Source organism: Trichosurus vulpecula, chromosome 7, assembly GCF_011100635.1.
Source record: "Trichosurus vulpecula isolate mTriVul1 chromosome 7, mTriVul1.pri, whole genome shotgun sequence".
NCBI classification, from domain to species: domain Eukaryota; kingdom Metazoa; phylum Chordata; class Mammalia; order Diprotodontia; family Phalangeridae; genus Trichosurus; species Trichosurus vulpecula.
This window is the reverse complement of record NC_050579.1, coordinates 63,517,878-63,534,378: the sequence shown is the minus strand read 5'-3', so window position 1 is coordinate 63,534,378 and position 16,501 is coordinate 63,517,878. Positions and strand designations below refer to the sequence as shown.

Genomic DNA, 16,501 nt, shown 5'->3' with positions numbered 1-16,501 from the left:
CGTCTCATGTTCCTCCTCCATGAAGCCAACCTTGAAAACTCACTTTTTCTGCCTTCCCATACCACATCTTGCCTTAAGCAATGCAGTATATCAGAAGTACTAGATCTGGAGTCTGAGGGCTTGGGTTCAATTCCTGGCCCTGCTTCTTACTACCTTTGTGACCTTCGATAAGTCTTAGTAACTTTATAAAGTGAAGGAGCTAGCCCAAATGATTTTACAGTTCCTTGCAAATCTCTTCCAGGGGTGGGAAACCTGTGGCCATGTGGGCCCTCTAGGTCTTCAAGTGTGTCCCTTTGACTGATTCCAAACTTCACAGAACAATCCCCTCAATAAAAAGATTTATTCTGCAAAACTTGGACTCAGTCAAAAGACCACACCCAAGGACCTAAAAAGCCACATGTGTCCTTGAGGCCTCAGGTTCCCCACCCCTACCTTAGCCATACACACATTTAATCATATTTTGTCTTGCCAGTCAATAAGCATTTAGTAAGCATCTAGTAAGCACCTATTGACACGCCAGGCACCATGCTAAGTGCTAGGGATACAAAAAGAGCCAAAAGACAGACCCTGTTTTCAAGGAGTTCACAATCTAGTGGGGGAGGCAAGAAGCAAATAAGTATATACAAACAAGCTATATGAAAGATAAATATGAAATGATTAATAGAGGGAAGACATTATTAAGAGGGGTTGGGAAAGGCTGCCTATAGAACATGAGATTTTAGTTGGGACTTGAAGAAAGTCAGGGAAGCCAAGAGGTGGGGATGATGAAGGAGAACATTCTAGGAATGGGGGAACAGCCAGAGAAAAAGTCCAGACCTGAGAGATGGAATGTCCTCTTCAAGGATCAAGGCCAGTGTCATTGGATCAAAGAGTATTTGGCCAGGGAGCGACGCAGAAGAAGACTAAGGAAAAGGTGAGGGAGAGGTTAGGTTATGAAGGGCTTTGAACTCCATAGAATTTTGTATTTGATCCTGGAGGTGAGAGAAGGTGATTTTGTATTTGATTGTAAAGGTATTTTGATCCTGGAGGTGAAACTGTAGTTTCTTGAGTAGGGAGGTAAAATATTTGGACCCGTGCTTTAAGTAAATTGCTTCAGTGGCTGGATTGGAGTGGGGAGACCCTTCAGGCTGGAAAAGCCATCAATAGGCCCTTCTACCTTCATATATGTCTAGTTTGCCTCCCCTAATATGACTAATTTCCTGAAGGTAGAGAACCTATCCTAAGATGCCTTTGTATCCTTGATAACACCCAGCATAGTGCTCGGCAGGTTGTAGACTGTCAATGGAATGAGTGCTCTGTGGAATCATAATACCTAAGTTCGAATCTCACTTGCTGCCTGTGTGAAGTTCCTTGAGTTGTAGGGATCATTCGCATCTTTGCATTTGTATCCCCAGTGCTTCACACAAATCCTGGTACACAGTAGGGACATAATAGATGCTTTATTAATTGACTTTCATTTGGGGCAAGTCACAACCTTCCTAAGCCTCAGTTTGTAAAATAAGGAAATTGGACTAGATGGTAGATCATCCCATCTAGTTGTAAATATACAATCCTGTACTCCTTCCAATTGAATTAAATATTCATTGAGATGCAAGCGGTACACAGAGAACCTGAAATCAATAAATGATTTGTATTTCTCTTTCTTTTTTCTCCTATAAACCTTTTTATGCCCCTATGCTATCTTTAGGAGCATCCAAACATTTCTTTTACATAATTGTCAAATTTCAGATATCAAGCAGCTGGAAAATCCTTTTAGGAGGGATTTGACTTGAATTAGGTGTCTGACATCTCACCCATCTTTGGAGAATCTGCGTACTTCATACTAGGTAGTTTTTGCACATAAAATTCAAGGGCAAGTTTCATTTTCCATAGGAGACCTCAGGGTATTCAGTTCCATTATTTTATGTGACACACTTACTACGTGGCCAGAACTTCTACAGGATAGAAAGAAGTCTATATCACATCATCTTTTTCAAGGTGCTTACAATCTGATTAAAGATCTCTGCTTGTATATATTTGTCCCTCTCTGTAGTCTATCTCTGGCTCTCTCTGTCACACACACACACACACACACACACGCATGCACATATACACGCACCCCAATTCAATAGTCTTGTCAGATAGTAAGTACTCAAACAATGATCAGAGATAATAGAATCAGTGAAGCATAGAAATAAGAGTAGTTTATAAGCCTTTCTTGGGGCAGTTAAGTGGTGCAGTGGATAGAGTTCAATGCCTGGATTCAGGAAGACTCATCTTTCTGAGTTCAAATCTAGCCTCAGGCCCTTACTAGCTGTGTGACCCTGGGCAAGTCATTTAACCCTGTTTGTCTCAGTTCTTCATCTGTAAAATGAGCTGGAGAAGGAGATGGTTAATCAATCCAGTATCTTTACAAAGAAAATCCGAGGTGGGGTCATGAAGTGTTGTACATGACTGACAACAAAATGCCCTTTCTTGGAGGCTAGAGACTTAGATTAGAGTGGCAACTTTGCTGCTAGAAAAGGTTGACTTTGCAACCCTCAGCAAAGGTTACTTAGGGGCAGGAGTGTGCTGGTAAATGTTTAACAACCAGCTATCAAAAATGTCCAGAAGATATACTTTTAAGTTTAATCAGCATAATTAATTTGTCCATCCATCACTTTCCCAATTCTAAACAATCAAGAAGTCGATAAATCAGGCACTGGTTTATAGTGTTGGCTGACTTCTGAGGTATTTATACCCTGAAAATTTAACATTCAGCTCTCAGGAGCCAGTGTGAACTGGCTCCAGAGCACACCTGCTTCGGAGTTATAGTTAGAATTAGGAAGGAACATCTTGGCCATCTTCATCTTGGCCAGCCCCCTTATTTTACATTTCACACTGCCCCATCCTCCTTCTCTCTTTCTTGCACCTTCATTTCCTCATCTGTGGTGGAAAGTCAGATGACTGAGTCCCAGTGACTGAGAGTGTAGCATGGTGGAGTGAAGAGTGTGGAATATTTGGAGTCAGAAGACATAGACTTACTGTGTGGCCTTGGCCACATCAATTAACTTCTCTGGCTCCAGCTTCCTGGTCTTTAAAATGGAAAATTTGGATGATGTGACCCATGAGATCCTTCCCAACTCACTATCAATGTTCATAGGATCAAAGTACTATAATAAATAAAAAGAAATAATAATGGTGATTTCTGTGGTAGAATTATATCTCTTTTAAGGTTGTAAACCAGTAGCAAACATGGGTTCTAATTCCGACTCTTCAACTTAATATCTGCATGGCCTCTTGTAAATCATTTCATCTTTGTTTTCCTCATCAGTAGAAAGAAGGGTCTAGAGTAAATGAGCTCCAGTCACTTCTGACTCTACATCTATGACCTTAAGGGCTTTAAATTTGCTTACAACTCACAAGTGCTAAGTAGCCGGGGGCTTCAGAAGTGGGAAATCAGTGTGTGCCTTGGGTGGACTGGGACTCTTGTGAAGGTGATGGAAAGTAAGCTGTGGCTTGAAGGATGGGTTGACTTGGGCTGGGTGAAAGCCAAAGGTCACAAAGAGCAGGAAGAATGAGAGTTCTTTCACCCCTGTCAGTTAAAGAATGGAATGTACTGGTGACCCCTCCAAGCATTTACCAGAGTAGAAATAACGTGAGCAGTTATAAGACACAGAATTCTATTTATATTAGTGTTCTATCTTTTGTCTCTAAATATGTCACAAGTAAAATCCTTTGGGCTTAAACTGCTTCCTCCTCACTGGGGAGTTTCAGCTTCAGATAGGATGCTAAATTATTATAATCTGTGATTCTAACCCTAGGATTTCAGTCATAGACAGAGCTATACAGGAAATTAAGGGAGGCAGTGTTGGCTAGAGAGAAGTTTTACTACATGCTACATAGAGTTTCGAGATCTAACTTATTCCTGAACATTGTCTATTTCCCCACCCATCTGTCTCTCTCTGTCTCTTTCTGCCTTTTTCTGTCTCTCTCCACCCCTCTTCCTCTGTCTCTCTCCCTCTCCTTTCCTCTCCACTGTTCTGGCTTCATCCCTCCCCTCTCCTCTCCTCCTTCTCTTCCCCATCCTCCACTCTGTTTATGTCCCTGTCTGTTTCTGTCTCTGTGTCCATCTCTGTCTCTGTCTGTCTTTGTCTCTCCATCTCTGTCTAGCTATCTCTCTATTAGGTGCAAATATACCATTCATAGGGGGAGAGAACTCTCTCCTTCAGATGTGTTTAAAAAATGACTTTTGAAAATGTTATTTTTTTAGAATGTTGATTCCATTTCCAAACAGAGTGAGTATTATTTAAATGTCACCATTGCAGCCTGTTAGATTTCATCACCAAACAGTAGACAGGATGCATCTAGTGGATGGTGACTTCCAGCAGACCCTTAAGAAAGCTGCAGCTTAGGTTTTACCCAAGGGAGCAATGAGTGGGTAGATACCACTGGAGGTCCTCGTCTTTTGGTTACAAGTCAGCTTGGCAGCTGTGACTCAGGCCTCAGTAATATTCTTAGCCTGGGTATGTGCTCCATGCTGGTAGTTGTTGGTCAGTGTTCTGAGCAGCTGGCAGGGCCCCAAGGAGGGGAGTCATTAAAGAAATCCGCTCCAGCACTTGATAGATAGCCTCATTTGCCATATTACTAAGGGATGTTGCTACTTCCCAATCCATGGCATCAGTAGAGGGAGGGGGGAGGGGAAAACACATAGCTTTGTCTATATGAAACTCAGATCCCTACTATGACAGTGACCTAGATTCCTATGAGAAAGAGAAAAAATGAATTAAAAAAATCCCGTAATCATTTTTTGCTTCTGGTCCTGACAGTCCTGGGTATTTTTATTCCCTTAAGAGCACCTGTATTCACAAATGCAAAGATGCAGCTGCATCATCCTTTCTCCGTGTACACATCTATACACACACTCATTATTCTGACCCCCGGTCTCTATAATTTTGTAAAATGTGGTTTTCTTTTTTTTCTGAACAGTTGGCCAACTACTCAGTGAGGTGCAATTTATGGCCTGCTGCCTCAACAAATAGCAAGTCGGCCTTTGCAATTTTTAGAGTCAAAGATGTTAGATATAGTAACATTTCTGTGGGAATTGCATATTCCATTGTTACTGCTCATATATCACCGGCTTGCTCACCGGAGAAAAGGCAGGACCTTTGCTAAAGACTCCCAAACGTATGCACTGCTTATGTCTTGATTTTCCAGGGTTCTAAGCATTTTCTTTCAGACTAAATCTCTGAATTTCTGGAGCCCTCGGCAGCTGCTCTCTTTGTCCAGATAGGAAGTCAGATTCCAAGCCCACTGTATAAATCTGAGACCTCACAGAGAAGTGAAACATTTCTACAAAGAGACTTCTGGGACTCAGTTCTTCCCCAGAGCCTGGCTGTTTTTTGTTATTGTTTTTTTTTTTTAAATCTGTAATAATGTTTGAATATAATTTAACTTACATTGATTAAAAAAACAAACCATCAGAATAATCCTGCACAATCCATCTACCAGGTTTGCTGAATCTAGACGTCATCATTGCTTTCCTTGTGCCTCCTAAATTAGGCATGAGCAAACCTAGAAACTTTTTAAGTCAGATGCAGCGGAAAGGATGGTGGATTTTGGAATAAGAAAACCAGGTTCAGATCCTGGTGCTGCCACTGATTTGGGGCATATCCTTTAAGCTCTCTAGACCTCAGGTTCTCATTATAAAACGGGGAGATTGGAGTAAATCATTTCTAAGGTCCCTTCAGGCTTTAAATCTATAAGCCTGTGACCTTAAGGTGTTAATAGCTGTAGACACCAACTTGGAGGTGCTGCCTGAGAGGGTGTTTTATCCCCCCACCCCCACCCCCACAATGTAGAGGAAATGTCTATTACTAAAAGGGGTAGTTGAGTGGAGCCGTATCGGCTGCTAAAATGACACCTTGACTTGAAATGACATCCTTGTCTCTTCTTTGCTAGGTGCAAGTGTAACCTTCACGCCACTGTGTGTGTCTTTGACAACAATAAATTGTCTTGTGAGTGTGAGCACAACACTACAGGCCCCGACTGTGGGAAATGCAAGAAGAATTATCAGGGCAGACCTTGGAGCCCCGGCTCGTACCTCCCCATCCCCAAAGGCACGGCCAACACCTGTGAGTAGATTTGCTCAGTAATGACATTATTAGTGTGAAATAATCTAAGATATGGTACTTATTTCCTTCACGCTGTGTGGATTGAGCCCTTCTCTTGCAAAGGGCACATGAACACTGGGCTTCAGTTTTAGCCCCTCGCGAAACCTCATCAGTCAGTACTCTGTTCAGGGCCTTCTGATCTGTTCAATCTGTCCCCAGCCAACTCATTTCAAAAGTACTGAAATCACAGGGGCATTTTAAAAAAAAATGCTAAGTAAATAAAGTATTATTTTCTTGAAACCTCAATTTAGGAATAAAAATAAACTCACTTGCTGCCACCCAAGGTCCTGCTTCAATCTAATCAGTCTTTGTCCTCCAAAATCCTTTGGGATTTTGTTGTTAACCTTTAACGTGTCAGGGACCTTTTTGCCAATCTGAAGAAATCTATGAACCCATTTTCAGAATAATGATTTTAAATTCATAAAACAGAAGACATAGGATTTCAGAGGAAACCAATTATATTGAAATACAGTAATCAAAAAAAAATCTTTAAACCAAGTTCACAGACCTGACCCTGGTCTATAGTTTCTTTGCTGCTCACAAGTTTCAGTCCCTGTGATAGTGACATTAGAGACAGATTTACTCCACACATTTTTGCCCTCCTCTGAACTGAACTACAGCCTAAATTAGCCCAGTGATATGGCTTACTGACTCTTCTTCAGAGCCTAGTTCTTTATTAATGGACAGAATGCCAGTCTCTTGAAGACCTAAACTCAAGTCAAGCTTAACCACACCCTCAGGAAACCCTGAAAGACAACAAATTGTAGAGCAGTTGCTACATCAGTGAAAGGTTTCTCCATTCTGGGAGTTCCCTACATAGATAAAATTACAGGACCAGAATCTTCCCCAAAACAACCACAACAACAACCACAATCGCGCACACACACACACACACACTGACACACACACACACACACACACTCACACACACACACACACACAAACCTGTTGAGGTTACATTGTACCCTTGATCATATCATTAAAGCCTACACCTGAATCATGTGAATAAAGAACATTGCACTCTGGGGAGGGAAAAGAGACCTAGAAATGACAGCCTCTCTTGCCCTTGTGTTTATAGGACTCCCACCAAAACTCCTATTACAGCTAATTGCTGGGCAAGTAATTCAATCCCCTGAACATTAGTGGAAAGATGGGTGTTCAAAAGCTCCAGGAAGCCAAGGGAGTAACATCCAGAATAAATAGCCCAGCTGTCTAGATAGGCCGATTAACTCCAAAAGCCAGAGGTTCACCCTGTTAAAATAGGAAGAAAAAGAAAGCTTGAGAAGGTATCCCATTTGATGAAAAAAAAAGCTATTTAGCAACTGTGAGGTGACAGATGCTGCTGTTAAATGAGAAGTTAAAAAAAAAACCGATAGCAAAAGGGCAGGCCCAGGATGTTGTCATCAACTTCAAAGCATCAGGTGTGAAAAATCAAAACTTTTTAAGAAAACAAATTAAAAAATTAATATTACAGAAACTAGAAACCTGTTAAGTTAAATGTAAGAGCAATAGGCCAAGTAATAAACCTCAAAATGTAGGGGCATAAAATTATAAGAAAATCCCTACAAGGCAAGAAAAGATGAATCTTCAAAAGATAAAACAAAAAAATTCTCCACTCTGTCAGGGCATTTTGTTTCTTTCTGTGAACAAGAAAAACTGCCAGCCCAGCTCATGGAATTAATTTAGTTAAAGCTCTTTTGACCAAATATGTTGATTTTTCAGGATGAGGGTGGTGGTGGATTTGTTTGTTTCTTTATTAATGGAGGCTCAACAAGCCTTCAGTGGCTCAGTATCAAAAACTTCTAGAGCTGAAAGGGTTATCAAGGGGTCATTTAATAAAACCCCCTGTGGTTACATGCCTAACCTCTTTTCTGACAGAAGTTTTCGAGCCCAGTATTTAAAACTCTCTGGGGAGTGTTGAACGGCCTTCCCCTTCAGGGAACACTGATGCTCTGGTTTCTCAATTGTGTTAACAGGAGAGAAGAGGGCAGGTCTTCTGAGCACAAAATAATGGTCAAGTCCACCAGCATGGAGTTCTTTGGAGCTGTTCTCTTGTCCGTTATAACCCCGGAGCCTTTTATTTTTTACTGCAAAACCTGTGCCTCAGTTTCTTTTTCCAACTCCATAATTGTTCCCTGATAATTGAGCCACTGTTTTTTTTTCTTTTTAGCCAAACCCTTTCATGGGAATTTAACCACATTTTCTCTTGATCTGTTAATCATTAGGAGGAGAGAACAATTGGTCAGTGACGTAAAACTTATCTTTCAAACTCTTGAAGCTCATTATCAGGTTATTTAACTTTAAAAACCACAACTCTTATACATTCAAGTGTATTTGCTGTTACTTTATATCTTCTAGCATTTTCATGAACCTTTTTAAAAATGTGGAGATCAAAAATTGACAAAATATCTCATTTCTCAACAAGGTAGAAGTAACCTACAGAATATTACAGTTGAGAAAATCTTAGAGTCAGCTTCTTTAAACTCCTATACAAAGAAGAAATCTCATATCCAGTGTCCTGGTAGACAATTACCCTCAACCAGGCAGTGAAGGGTAGTGGATAGAGTGTGCTGCAGTTGAAATCAGGAAGACCAGAAAGAATATAATTTACACTCTGTATGATCCTAGAGGAGTTAAATTTTCTGAATCTTAGTCTCTTCTGTTGCAAATTAGACACCTACCCTCACATGTTTATTATAAAGAACAAATAAAATCAAACATTTAAAGAACCTTTTTAACCTTAAAGTGCTTTAGAAATACCAGGTCTTTTAATCCAATTCCAGAATACTTCCAGAGATGGGAAGACCAATATTTTTGAGGCTGCCATTCCAGTGCTGAATAGCACTAACAGTGATGATTCCTAAGCCTTAGCTGAAATATCTCTTTGTGTACCTTGTCCTAGTTTGGTGTTCGACATGACAGAAGAGAAGCCTATTCCCTCTTCCCTTTTGGAACTCTTCAAGTATTTGAAAAAAGCAGCATGATGTAATTGAAGGGTTGACAGTCTGTTACAATGATTAGACCATTTGGAGCCCTATCCCGACAGAAGGATAACTGCGCTCTCTTCTAGTCTTAATTCTCTGTGTGACTTTTGACCCTTTGGCCCTTAATATCTGTAAAACAAAGGGAATGGGTTATTGATGCTAATATCCCTTCTAGTTCCAAAATCCTATAATTGTATGGTCCGCCGAAGTTTCCTCTTTTCTATGATCAATAGCATTGGTTTCCTTTGCTCCCCTAAACTCCCCTCAAGATGTCCCCTAGTTTTCCAATGTTCTATTTATAACATGGCCCCCCAAATAGGATGTTGTATATATCTCTAGCTTATTATATTACCTCTTAATATTAGAACATCAAACTATATTGGCTTGTAAGATTAAAAAAAAATTAAGAGTACAAATTAACTTAGAACATGGCTTCTAATCCTAACTCTTAACGAAATAGCTGTGTGATCTGCCATAAAGTAGACAGTACTTGACTGTGGCTGTATTAAGAGAGGCACAACTTTCAAAAATAGAGAGGTGATAGCCCCACTCTACTATACTTTCCCAGAAACTCATATGGGATATTCTATTCAATTCTGGGCCCCACAGTTTAATGACATTTTTATGCTGGAGAGCATCCAGAAGAAAGCCATGAAGATGGGGAAGGGCCTTGAGTCCTTCATATCAACAACAGTTGATGATCTATGGTTGTTCAACTTCAGGATAGGAGAAGAGATTTGGCGTGGATGGTGGATATTGTATCTGTGGATACAATGTGGATGAGGTATTCGATATGTTTTACTTGAGCTTAGATGGCAGAACCAGGAGTAATGAGTGGAAGTTGTGAAAAAAAAAAGGAGATTTAGCCTTGATGTCAGGAAAACCTTCCTAATAGGGCTGTCCAAAAAGGAAATGGACTGCCTCAAGAGGCTGTGGGTTTCCCTTCCTAGTAGACCTTCCGGCTGAGGCTGGATGATCACCGGTCAAGGATATTGGAGTGAGGATTCCTTTTATTGTGGGTTAGGTGAAGTGGCCTCTTCTAGCTCTCATATTCTATGATTCTGTCTACTTGGATCACTAGCTTAATTTATCTAGGCCAAAATATGGGGATCAGAGGCCTCTAAGGTTTCTTTAAACTCTGACACTATAGCTTTAAGATTTATTCAAGTTATCTTACATGTTATATTCCCAAGCCTATATACCCATTCAGCACATATCTAGGAAGCTGAGGCCCAGTTCCTAGTTCCAAAACTGTAATAGAGATTCCATGTAGTACAAGAGATTAAAGGGGCAGAGGAATAATATCTTATATTTATATAGTACTTTACAGTATTCAAATCTTTTTCTCATAGGTTATCCCATTTGATGCTTTTAACCACTTTGTTAGGGAGACAGGACAAGCAATTAGGCCCTCACTTATACATGACAATTCTTTTCTTTATCTCTGAATGACTCCCTGTCACATTCTCCACAGCAGCTATTAAGATACTCTCCTCTCTCCTCAAGCCCCAAATTATGCCTTGCCTCCCCTTTCTCTGAGCTGATGATGCCTCTGTCTACTATCCCGAGAAAACATGCATCATGAAATTCCCTCTTCTCCCATCCTCCACACATCACAATCTCTGTATGTTCTTCAACCATCTTCTTTGCTGCTGGATAAGAGATAGCTTTCTTCTTTTGTCATGTTAAACCTTCCATTCCAGCTCTTTATCTCCATTTGGAATTTTCTCCATTTATTATTCGATCTCTTTCTCTCATGAATATCTCTTCCATCTACCCAATACTTTCCTGCTTCCTAAATATATAAGAATGTCTCTAATTTTCCTCCCCCAAGCCACCATCTAGCTCTTAAGGTATATCTCTTCTCCTTTTCCCTGCTATACTTTTAAGAAAAGAAGCCTACATTCACTACCTCTACTTCATCACCACCCATTCATTCCTCAGATCATGGCAATCTATAATCTGACCTCATAAGTTAATTGAAACTGCTTTCCCCAATATCCCCTTTTCACTTCCTGGGTCGACTTTATTCTATTTCTCGTCCAGTGCATATTGTGTATATTACTCCCTATTTCTTGATTCCTCTCTGCTGCCTTAACTTCTGTGACTCTAGAATCCTCTGATTTTTCTCATACATATTAGATTACTGGGAGAAGTCACCTTCATGGCCAATTGTTCTCATCGGCCCATCCCACTGACCTCAAAGGTGACAGTCACACACTACATCCTGGGCCATCACCAGTTGTCTTGACTTTTGTCCGGTCACTGGGCTTTGATGACTGAAAGAATGAGGCTGATGACTTCATGCAACTGTGCCTCACTTAAAGCCAATTCCCCACAAGTCAAGACATCACCTATGATATCATTGGTCCTCTTAGAAAACAAAGGACAAACAACAATATGGTTACTGCTGTTTCTTTCTCTGACTGACTACCCTCCTGCACCCTAAATCTGAGTGTTCCCAAAGGCCCTATGCTTGACCCTCTTCTCTCTATTTATTTTCTCCCTACAACTTTTCTTTGGGTAGATGATTCCCAAATTTAGATAAGCATATCAGTCTAAAGCTAGATAGACCTAGATGCTATCTAGTATAATGTCTTCATCTTACAAATAGGAAAATAAAGCCCATTAAAATCAAGTCACTTTCCCAAGATCGATCAAGTTATAAACATATCCACAGTCTCTCCTGAGTTTCAGTTCTATATCTATCTTCCATATTTGATGGACCATTTGTCTAAATTGTCAAATTTGTTTCCCTTTCTGTCTTTTAAAAGCTGTGTAACCTAGCATAAGTCATTTAACATCTATTTGCCTCAGTTTCCTGAACACTTTACTATTGTAAAGATCAAATGAAGTAACATTTGTAAAGTACTCAGCATAGTGCCTGGCACATAGTAGGTGCTGTATAAATGCTAGCTACCATTATTTTAGGTACTTAAAATAGCCCAAATTGATATCACTCCTATTTTTAATAAGAATTTCCTAAATTCTACTCCCCAGCCCATGAATGAAGGCATTAAGATCAATTCTAATACCGCCCCACTCCCTGCCCCAATTCAGTCCACCCTACCCCAAGTTCCGGATGAGAGAGCTTCAGCATGACGTGTACTCATCTAAGAGTAATATGACCTCTATCATTCTTCCATTCCTGTTGATAAAAATGTCATGTGAGACAGAGTTAAAAGCTATGCTAGTCAAAGTATATTCTAAGCACTGCTTGTCTCTTATCTCCAAAGTCCATGAATGAAGGAAGTTAGCTTTCAAGAGGCAGCATTACATAGTAGCTAGAGCACAGATAGGTCACACTTGGGGACCTAGAAGGCCATATGTGGCCTCAATGCTGCAGGTTCCCCCCCCAACCCCCCCCCCGGGCTAGTGTTGGATTTGAAGAAAGGAAGACCTGGCTCCTAATTCCACTGCAGATTTTTATCGGTTGCACCAGCTTGGACAAGTCTCTTAGCTTCTCTTGCCCTCGATCCCTATAAAACCTATAAAGTGTGGGGGTTCAATTAAAGGCCTCTAAGGTTTTTTCTATCTCTAAATATATGATCCTATCAATCAAACATAACACTCTTCACAACATTTATTATTATCCAAACCAGATGATTAAAAATCTGATGACCTATTAATTTTCCCCAGTGTTCAATTTCCCCACTGTAGATGATGAGATATTTTAATTGTTCTTACATTTTCCTTCTTAAATGTATATATTGTCATTATTACTTAGCATTATTATTGTTGCTATTAATTTTGTCTCCAGGTACTTCACAATATGTATCTCTCACAATATCCACAATAGGTGGATGATGAAAACATGAATCTCTCATACTCATTTATTTTTGTGTTGTCCTCTTCAACTTTGTAATCTTTAGGAATACGGTACCCCCAAATCTAATTTCCTGATAATTCCAAGATCATAGATGTTCCTTGTCACTGAACTTTCGGCAATTAATTTCTCAGAAGACTTTTATTTCACCTGGGAGAAAACCAACTGTAACTTGGACCGCAGAATGAGCAGCGAAAGGACTTTAAAAAGATTTCCTTCACATTGTGAATCTGCTGGATGTTATGATAATAATAATGATAACAAAATAACAATAATTCACACTTCTATAATGCTATGATATTTGCAAACTATTTTCCTCATAACAACCATAGGAGCACAAGCATCATTACAGATAAAGAAACTGGGTGTGAGGAAATAGATTTGGCCATAGCCACGGGGCAAATAAGTAGAACGTGAACAATGTCCTCCTGACCTCAAGTCCTGTGAGCTTTCCACTAGATCACACTCCTTCTTGATAAATGCTTTTTCTGTGCTCACTCACTCTGAAAAACCTTTTAAAGATGCTGGTTCCCTGGGGCCACCGTCTAACTACCAGGACAATCATAGAGACCCATCCAGTATGTGTCTGCGTATCTAATTATTACAAGAGGGATCGTTTTGTTTCCCAAATTAAAGCATGGAAAGCTTTTATCTCTTTTGCTCTCCTCCAGATGGAAAGCTGCTAAAACATTCACTGATTCACAGAGGGAGTTGTGATGGGTAACAGAACGACGCTCCTTCTGTAAGAGCAGTGTTTATTTGGAGGCTACAATCATATTGACTTCATTAAGACTGAATATGTCCATAGCTGCCATTTTTTACTGGTACAGTTTGTAGGATGCCATAACATGGCTGGTCATGAGCCATTAGTCCATTTCCAGTGCCTTAGCTGTAACCCAATATTTCTGCAAAAAAATCAAATTAAGCCAGAATTGCGTGTTTCTATCAACTACGTAGCTTTTTCCCCACTTCTTTTGGTACAAGGTAGTTGAAGAGGGCAGCTGAGTGGTGCAGTAGATAGAGCACTTGGGCCCAATTGCCTGGAATCAAAATGACCTGAGTTCAAATCTGACCTCAGGCACTTATTAGCTATGTGACCCTGGGCAAGTCAACCCAGTTTGCCTCAGTTTCCTCATCTGCAAAATGAGCTGGAGAAGGAAGCAGCAAACCACTACAGTATCTCTGCCAAGAAAACCCCAAATGGGATCACAACTGAACAACAACAACAAAGGCCCGTGGTGCCCTTGAGCTGATCAAAGTGTACAAATGTTGCAAATTGACATGACATTTCTACCCAAGGAGAGAGGTCTGCACTAGAGTCCTTCAGGATTTGATAATCAGCCTTTGATCCAAAGCCATGGGCACCCATGTTTTAGTTTCTCTACAAGAACTATATCAGCATATCGTGAAAGACCTAGAATAGCAAATGGTACATTATATTGAATCACAAATAGTAGACTTGTGTAAGACACTTTGGTGAGTCAGTCAAGAAATATTTATTAGTTCCCTCCTCTGTGCCCAGTACTGTGCTAAGGTCCAGGGATACAAAAAGTATTAAAAGACAGTCCCTGCCTTCAAGGGGTTTACAATCTGATGATGTCTCTGAGCTTCAGTTTACTCATCTATTTGAAGACAGAGCTGAACTGGATCTTAACCACCAGTTCTTTCAGCTCTAACATTCTTGTATCCTCACATTTTGGGTCCCCTGTACTGAATTATCTGGCCACTCTCAGAGGGGATAGTCATACCTCTGGAAGCCATGGGTCTCGTATAGATAACAGCTACTCTAGTCTATCTCTGATTAGGGATTATTGCCACCATCTGTGGTGGTCATCTCCCTCATGAGGTTCTTTCAATTATACAGTGTGATTAAAATTCTGTGTGGTCATCCCCACCCCCAATATCAAGCTATACAATTTTCTTGAATAACTCTGATCTACATTCTTGTTGATTAGAGAGACATGTATTGTAATGGGGATAGACTTAAGTTCATCCCTTAACTGGTGCCAGGCCCAGAAAAATTCTAGCATTTGTAAAGGAAACCAGTGCAGTGTAACTAGCACATGATTTATTGGTCATTGCAGGGAAGTTTGGGCTTGTTAAATATTTGAAAGCTGTTTCCTGCCTGAGGGATCCTTTTTTACAGCCTGCTATTCAATGGGGCTATTGAGTTCTTACCAGATATACCATCTATTTTCATATAACCAAAATAGAGATTGAAAAAAGTAACTTTTGGGGGGAATGTTACAAAGATTTGTACTAAAATGAGCAATTTAAATCCCAATCTTTTCTGAGTGATTCTCATTTTATAGTTGTATAATATGAAATGACTCCCACAGAACGCCACAGAGAAATGCATTGTGGTATTATGGGAATAACACTGGGTCTTAAGCACAGATGTGGGTTTGTTCCTACTTGTAGGTTTTGCACGGGTCATGGTGCATGCCAACCTACACTACCCACACTTTATGTATGTCTCTGGTTCTGATCCAGCCACCAATTATATGATTCTAAATGTGATCCTGGGCCTCAGTTTCTCCTCCTATATGTAGAAGTTGTTGGGCTGGATGTTCTTTGAGGAAGATCCTTTCTGGTGCCCCAAATTCTGTAATTAAAGCCCAAGTCAGAAGGCAGGAATAGGATTCAGTCCTCAGGAGCCAATGCTTGGTAATAATAGAATACACTTTTACCTTGTGTGGGTAAGGTCTGCAAGGCTGGAATGATCAACATTTGTCACCTGCACTGATAACCCTTCTGGAATGAAAACCCTGGGCATCTTCGTAAAGGATTCCACTGCAGCACTTGCCACAGTGAGGGCTTGCTTATTTTTGCACTGTAATGGATCTGACAAAGTACCTTGAGAACTTTGTCTTCCATTATGCATAGTCTCTCTAACTCCATAGAAGTTGGGAGACACATGAAAAGTTTATTTCTGCCACCATAACACCGCTTCCCTTTGAAGGATTGCAAAAGGCCTGCTGTTCTTTGCAGCAGAGCAGGATTTTCAATCATTGGGAAATTTGGAGCTTTGGCCATTGATGTTGGAGTTATGATGCTGCAATCATACCTCACCAGGGGATTTGCAAAGGGGAAAAAAGACCCAATACGAGGTCACACTGTCATGCTGCTGCAGAGATATTCTACCAAGGCATCAGCAGGAGACTTTAGCAGCCTGACATAGAAATCTATACGGGTCTAAAATTAGTTTATATACTGGAGTTCAAATCTGCAACCTGGAGATTTTAGATGATAGGGAAGGGATCTTTTTTTCCAACCCAAACTTAGCTTCAGTTAAGTAATGGTCAGCAATCAACTTGAGGCTTAATTGGGACATAAGAGATGGTACATATGTGAAGTATCTGAAATCAAACATCCATTCCCCCAAGCTTGTATGCATTGGCATTGAGCTTTGAAGGGACATTCAAAAGGTGCAGAAATATATTTCTTGGTTTGGAAAGAAAAAAAAAACTCTAGGTAAGGCATAAGGGCTGTTTTTTTTTTCAAAATGGTTGTTTATCTCAGTATGTTAATTTTAGATATTATTTGACTATCCAATATTT

General features: G+C 40.2%; 1 protein-coding gene across 2 annotated transcripts in view; it reads left to right on the top strand.

Annotated features, from left to right (window-relative positions):
* The window catches only part of NTNG1 (netrin G1), a 427,667-nt gene that overhangs the window by 322,352 nt on the left and 88,814 nt on the right, over positions 1–16,501 (top strand). Inside the window, exon 3 of one of the 2 annotated variants that reach the window (XM_036767766.1) lies at positions 5,920–6,092. In XM_036767766.1, the coding sequence (XP_036623661.1) occupies positions 5,920–6,092 (173 nt within the window). Of the gene's footprint in view, positions 1–5,919; positions 6,097–16,501 lie in introns of both variants that reach the window. The other variant, XM_036767767.1, reaches the window with a different exon arrangement.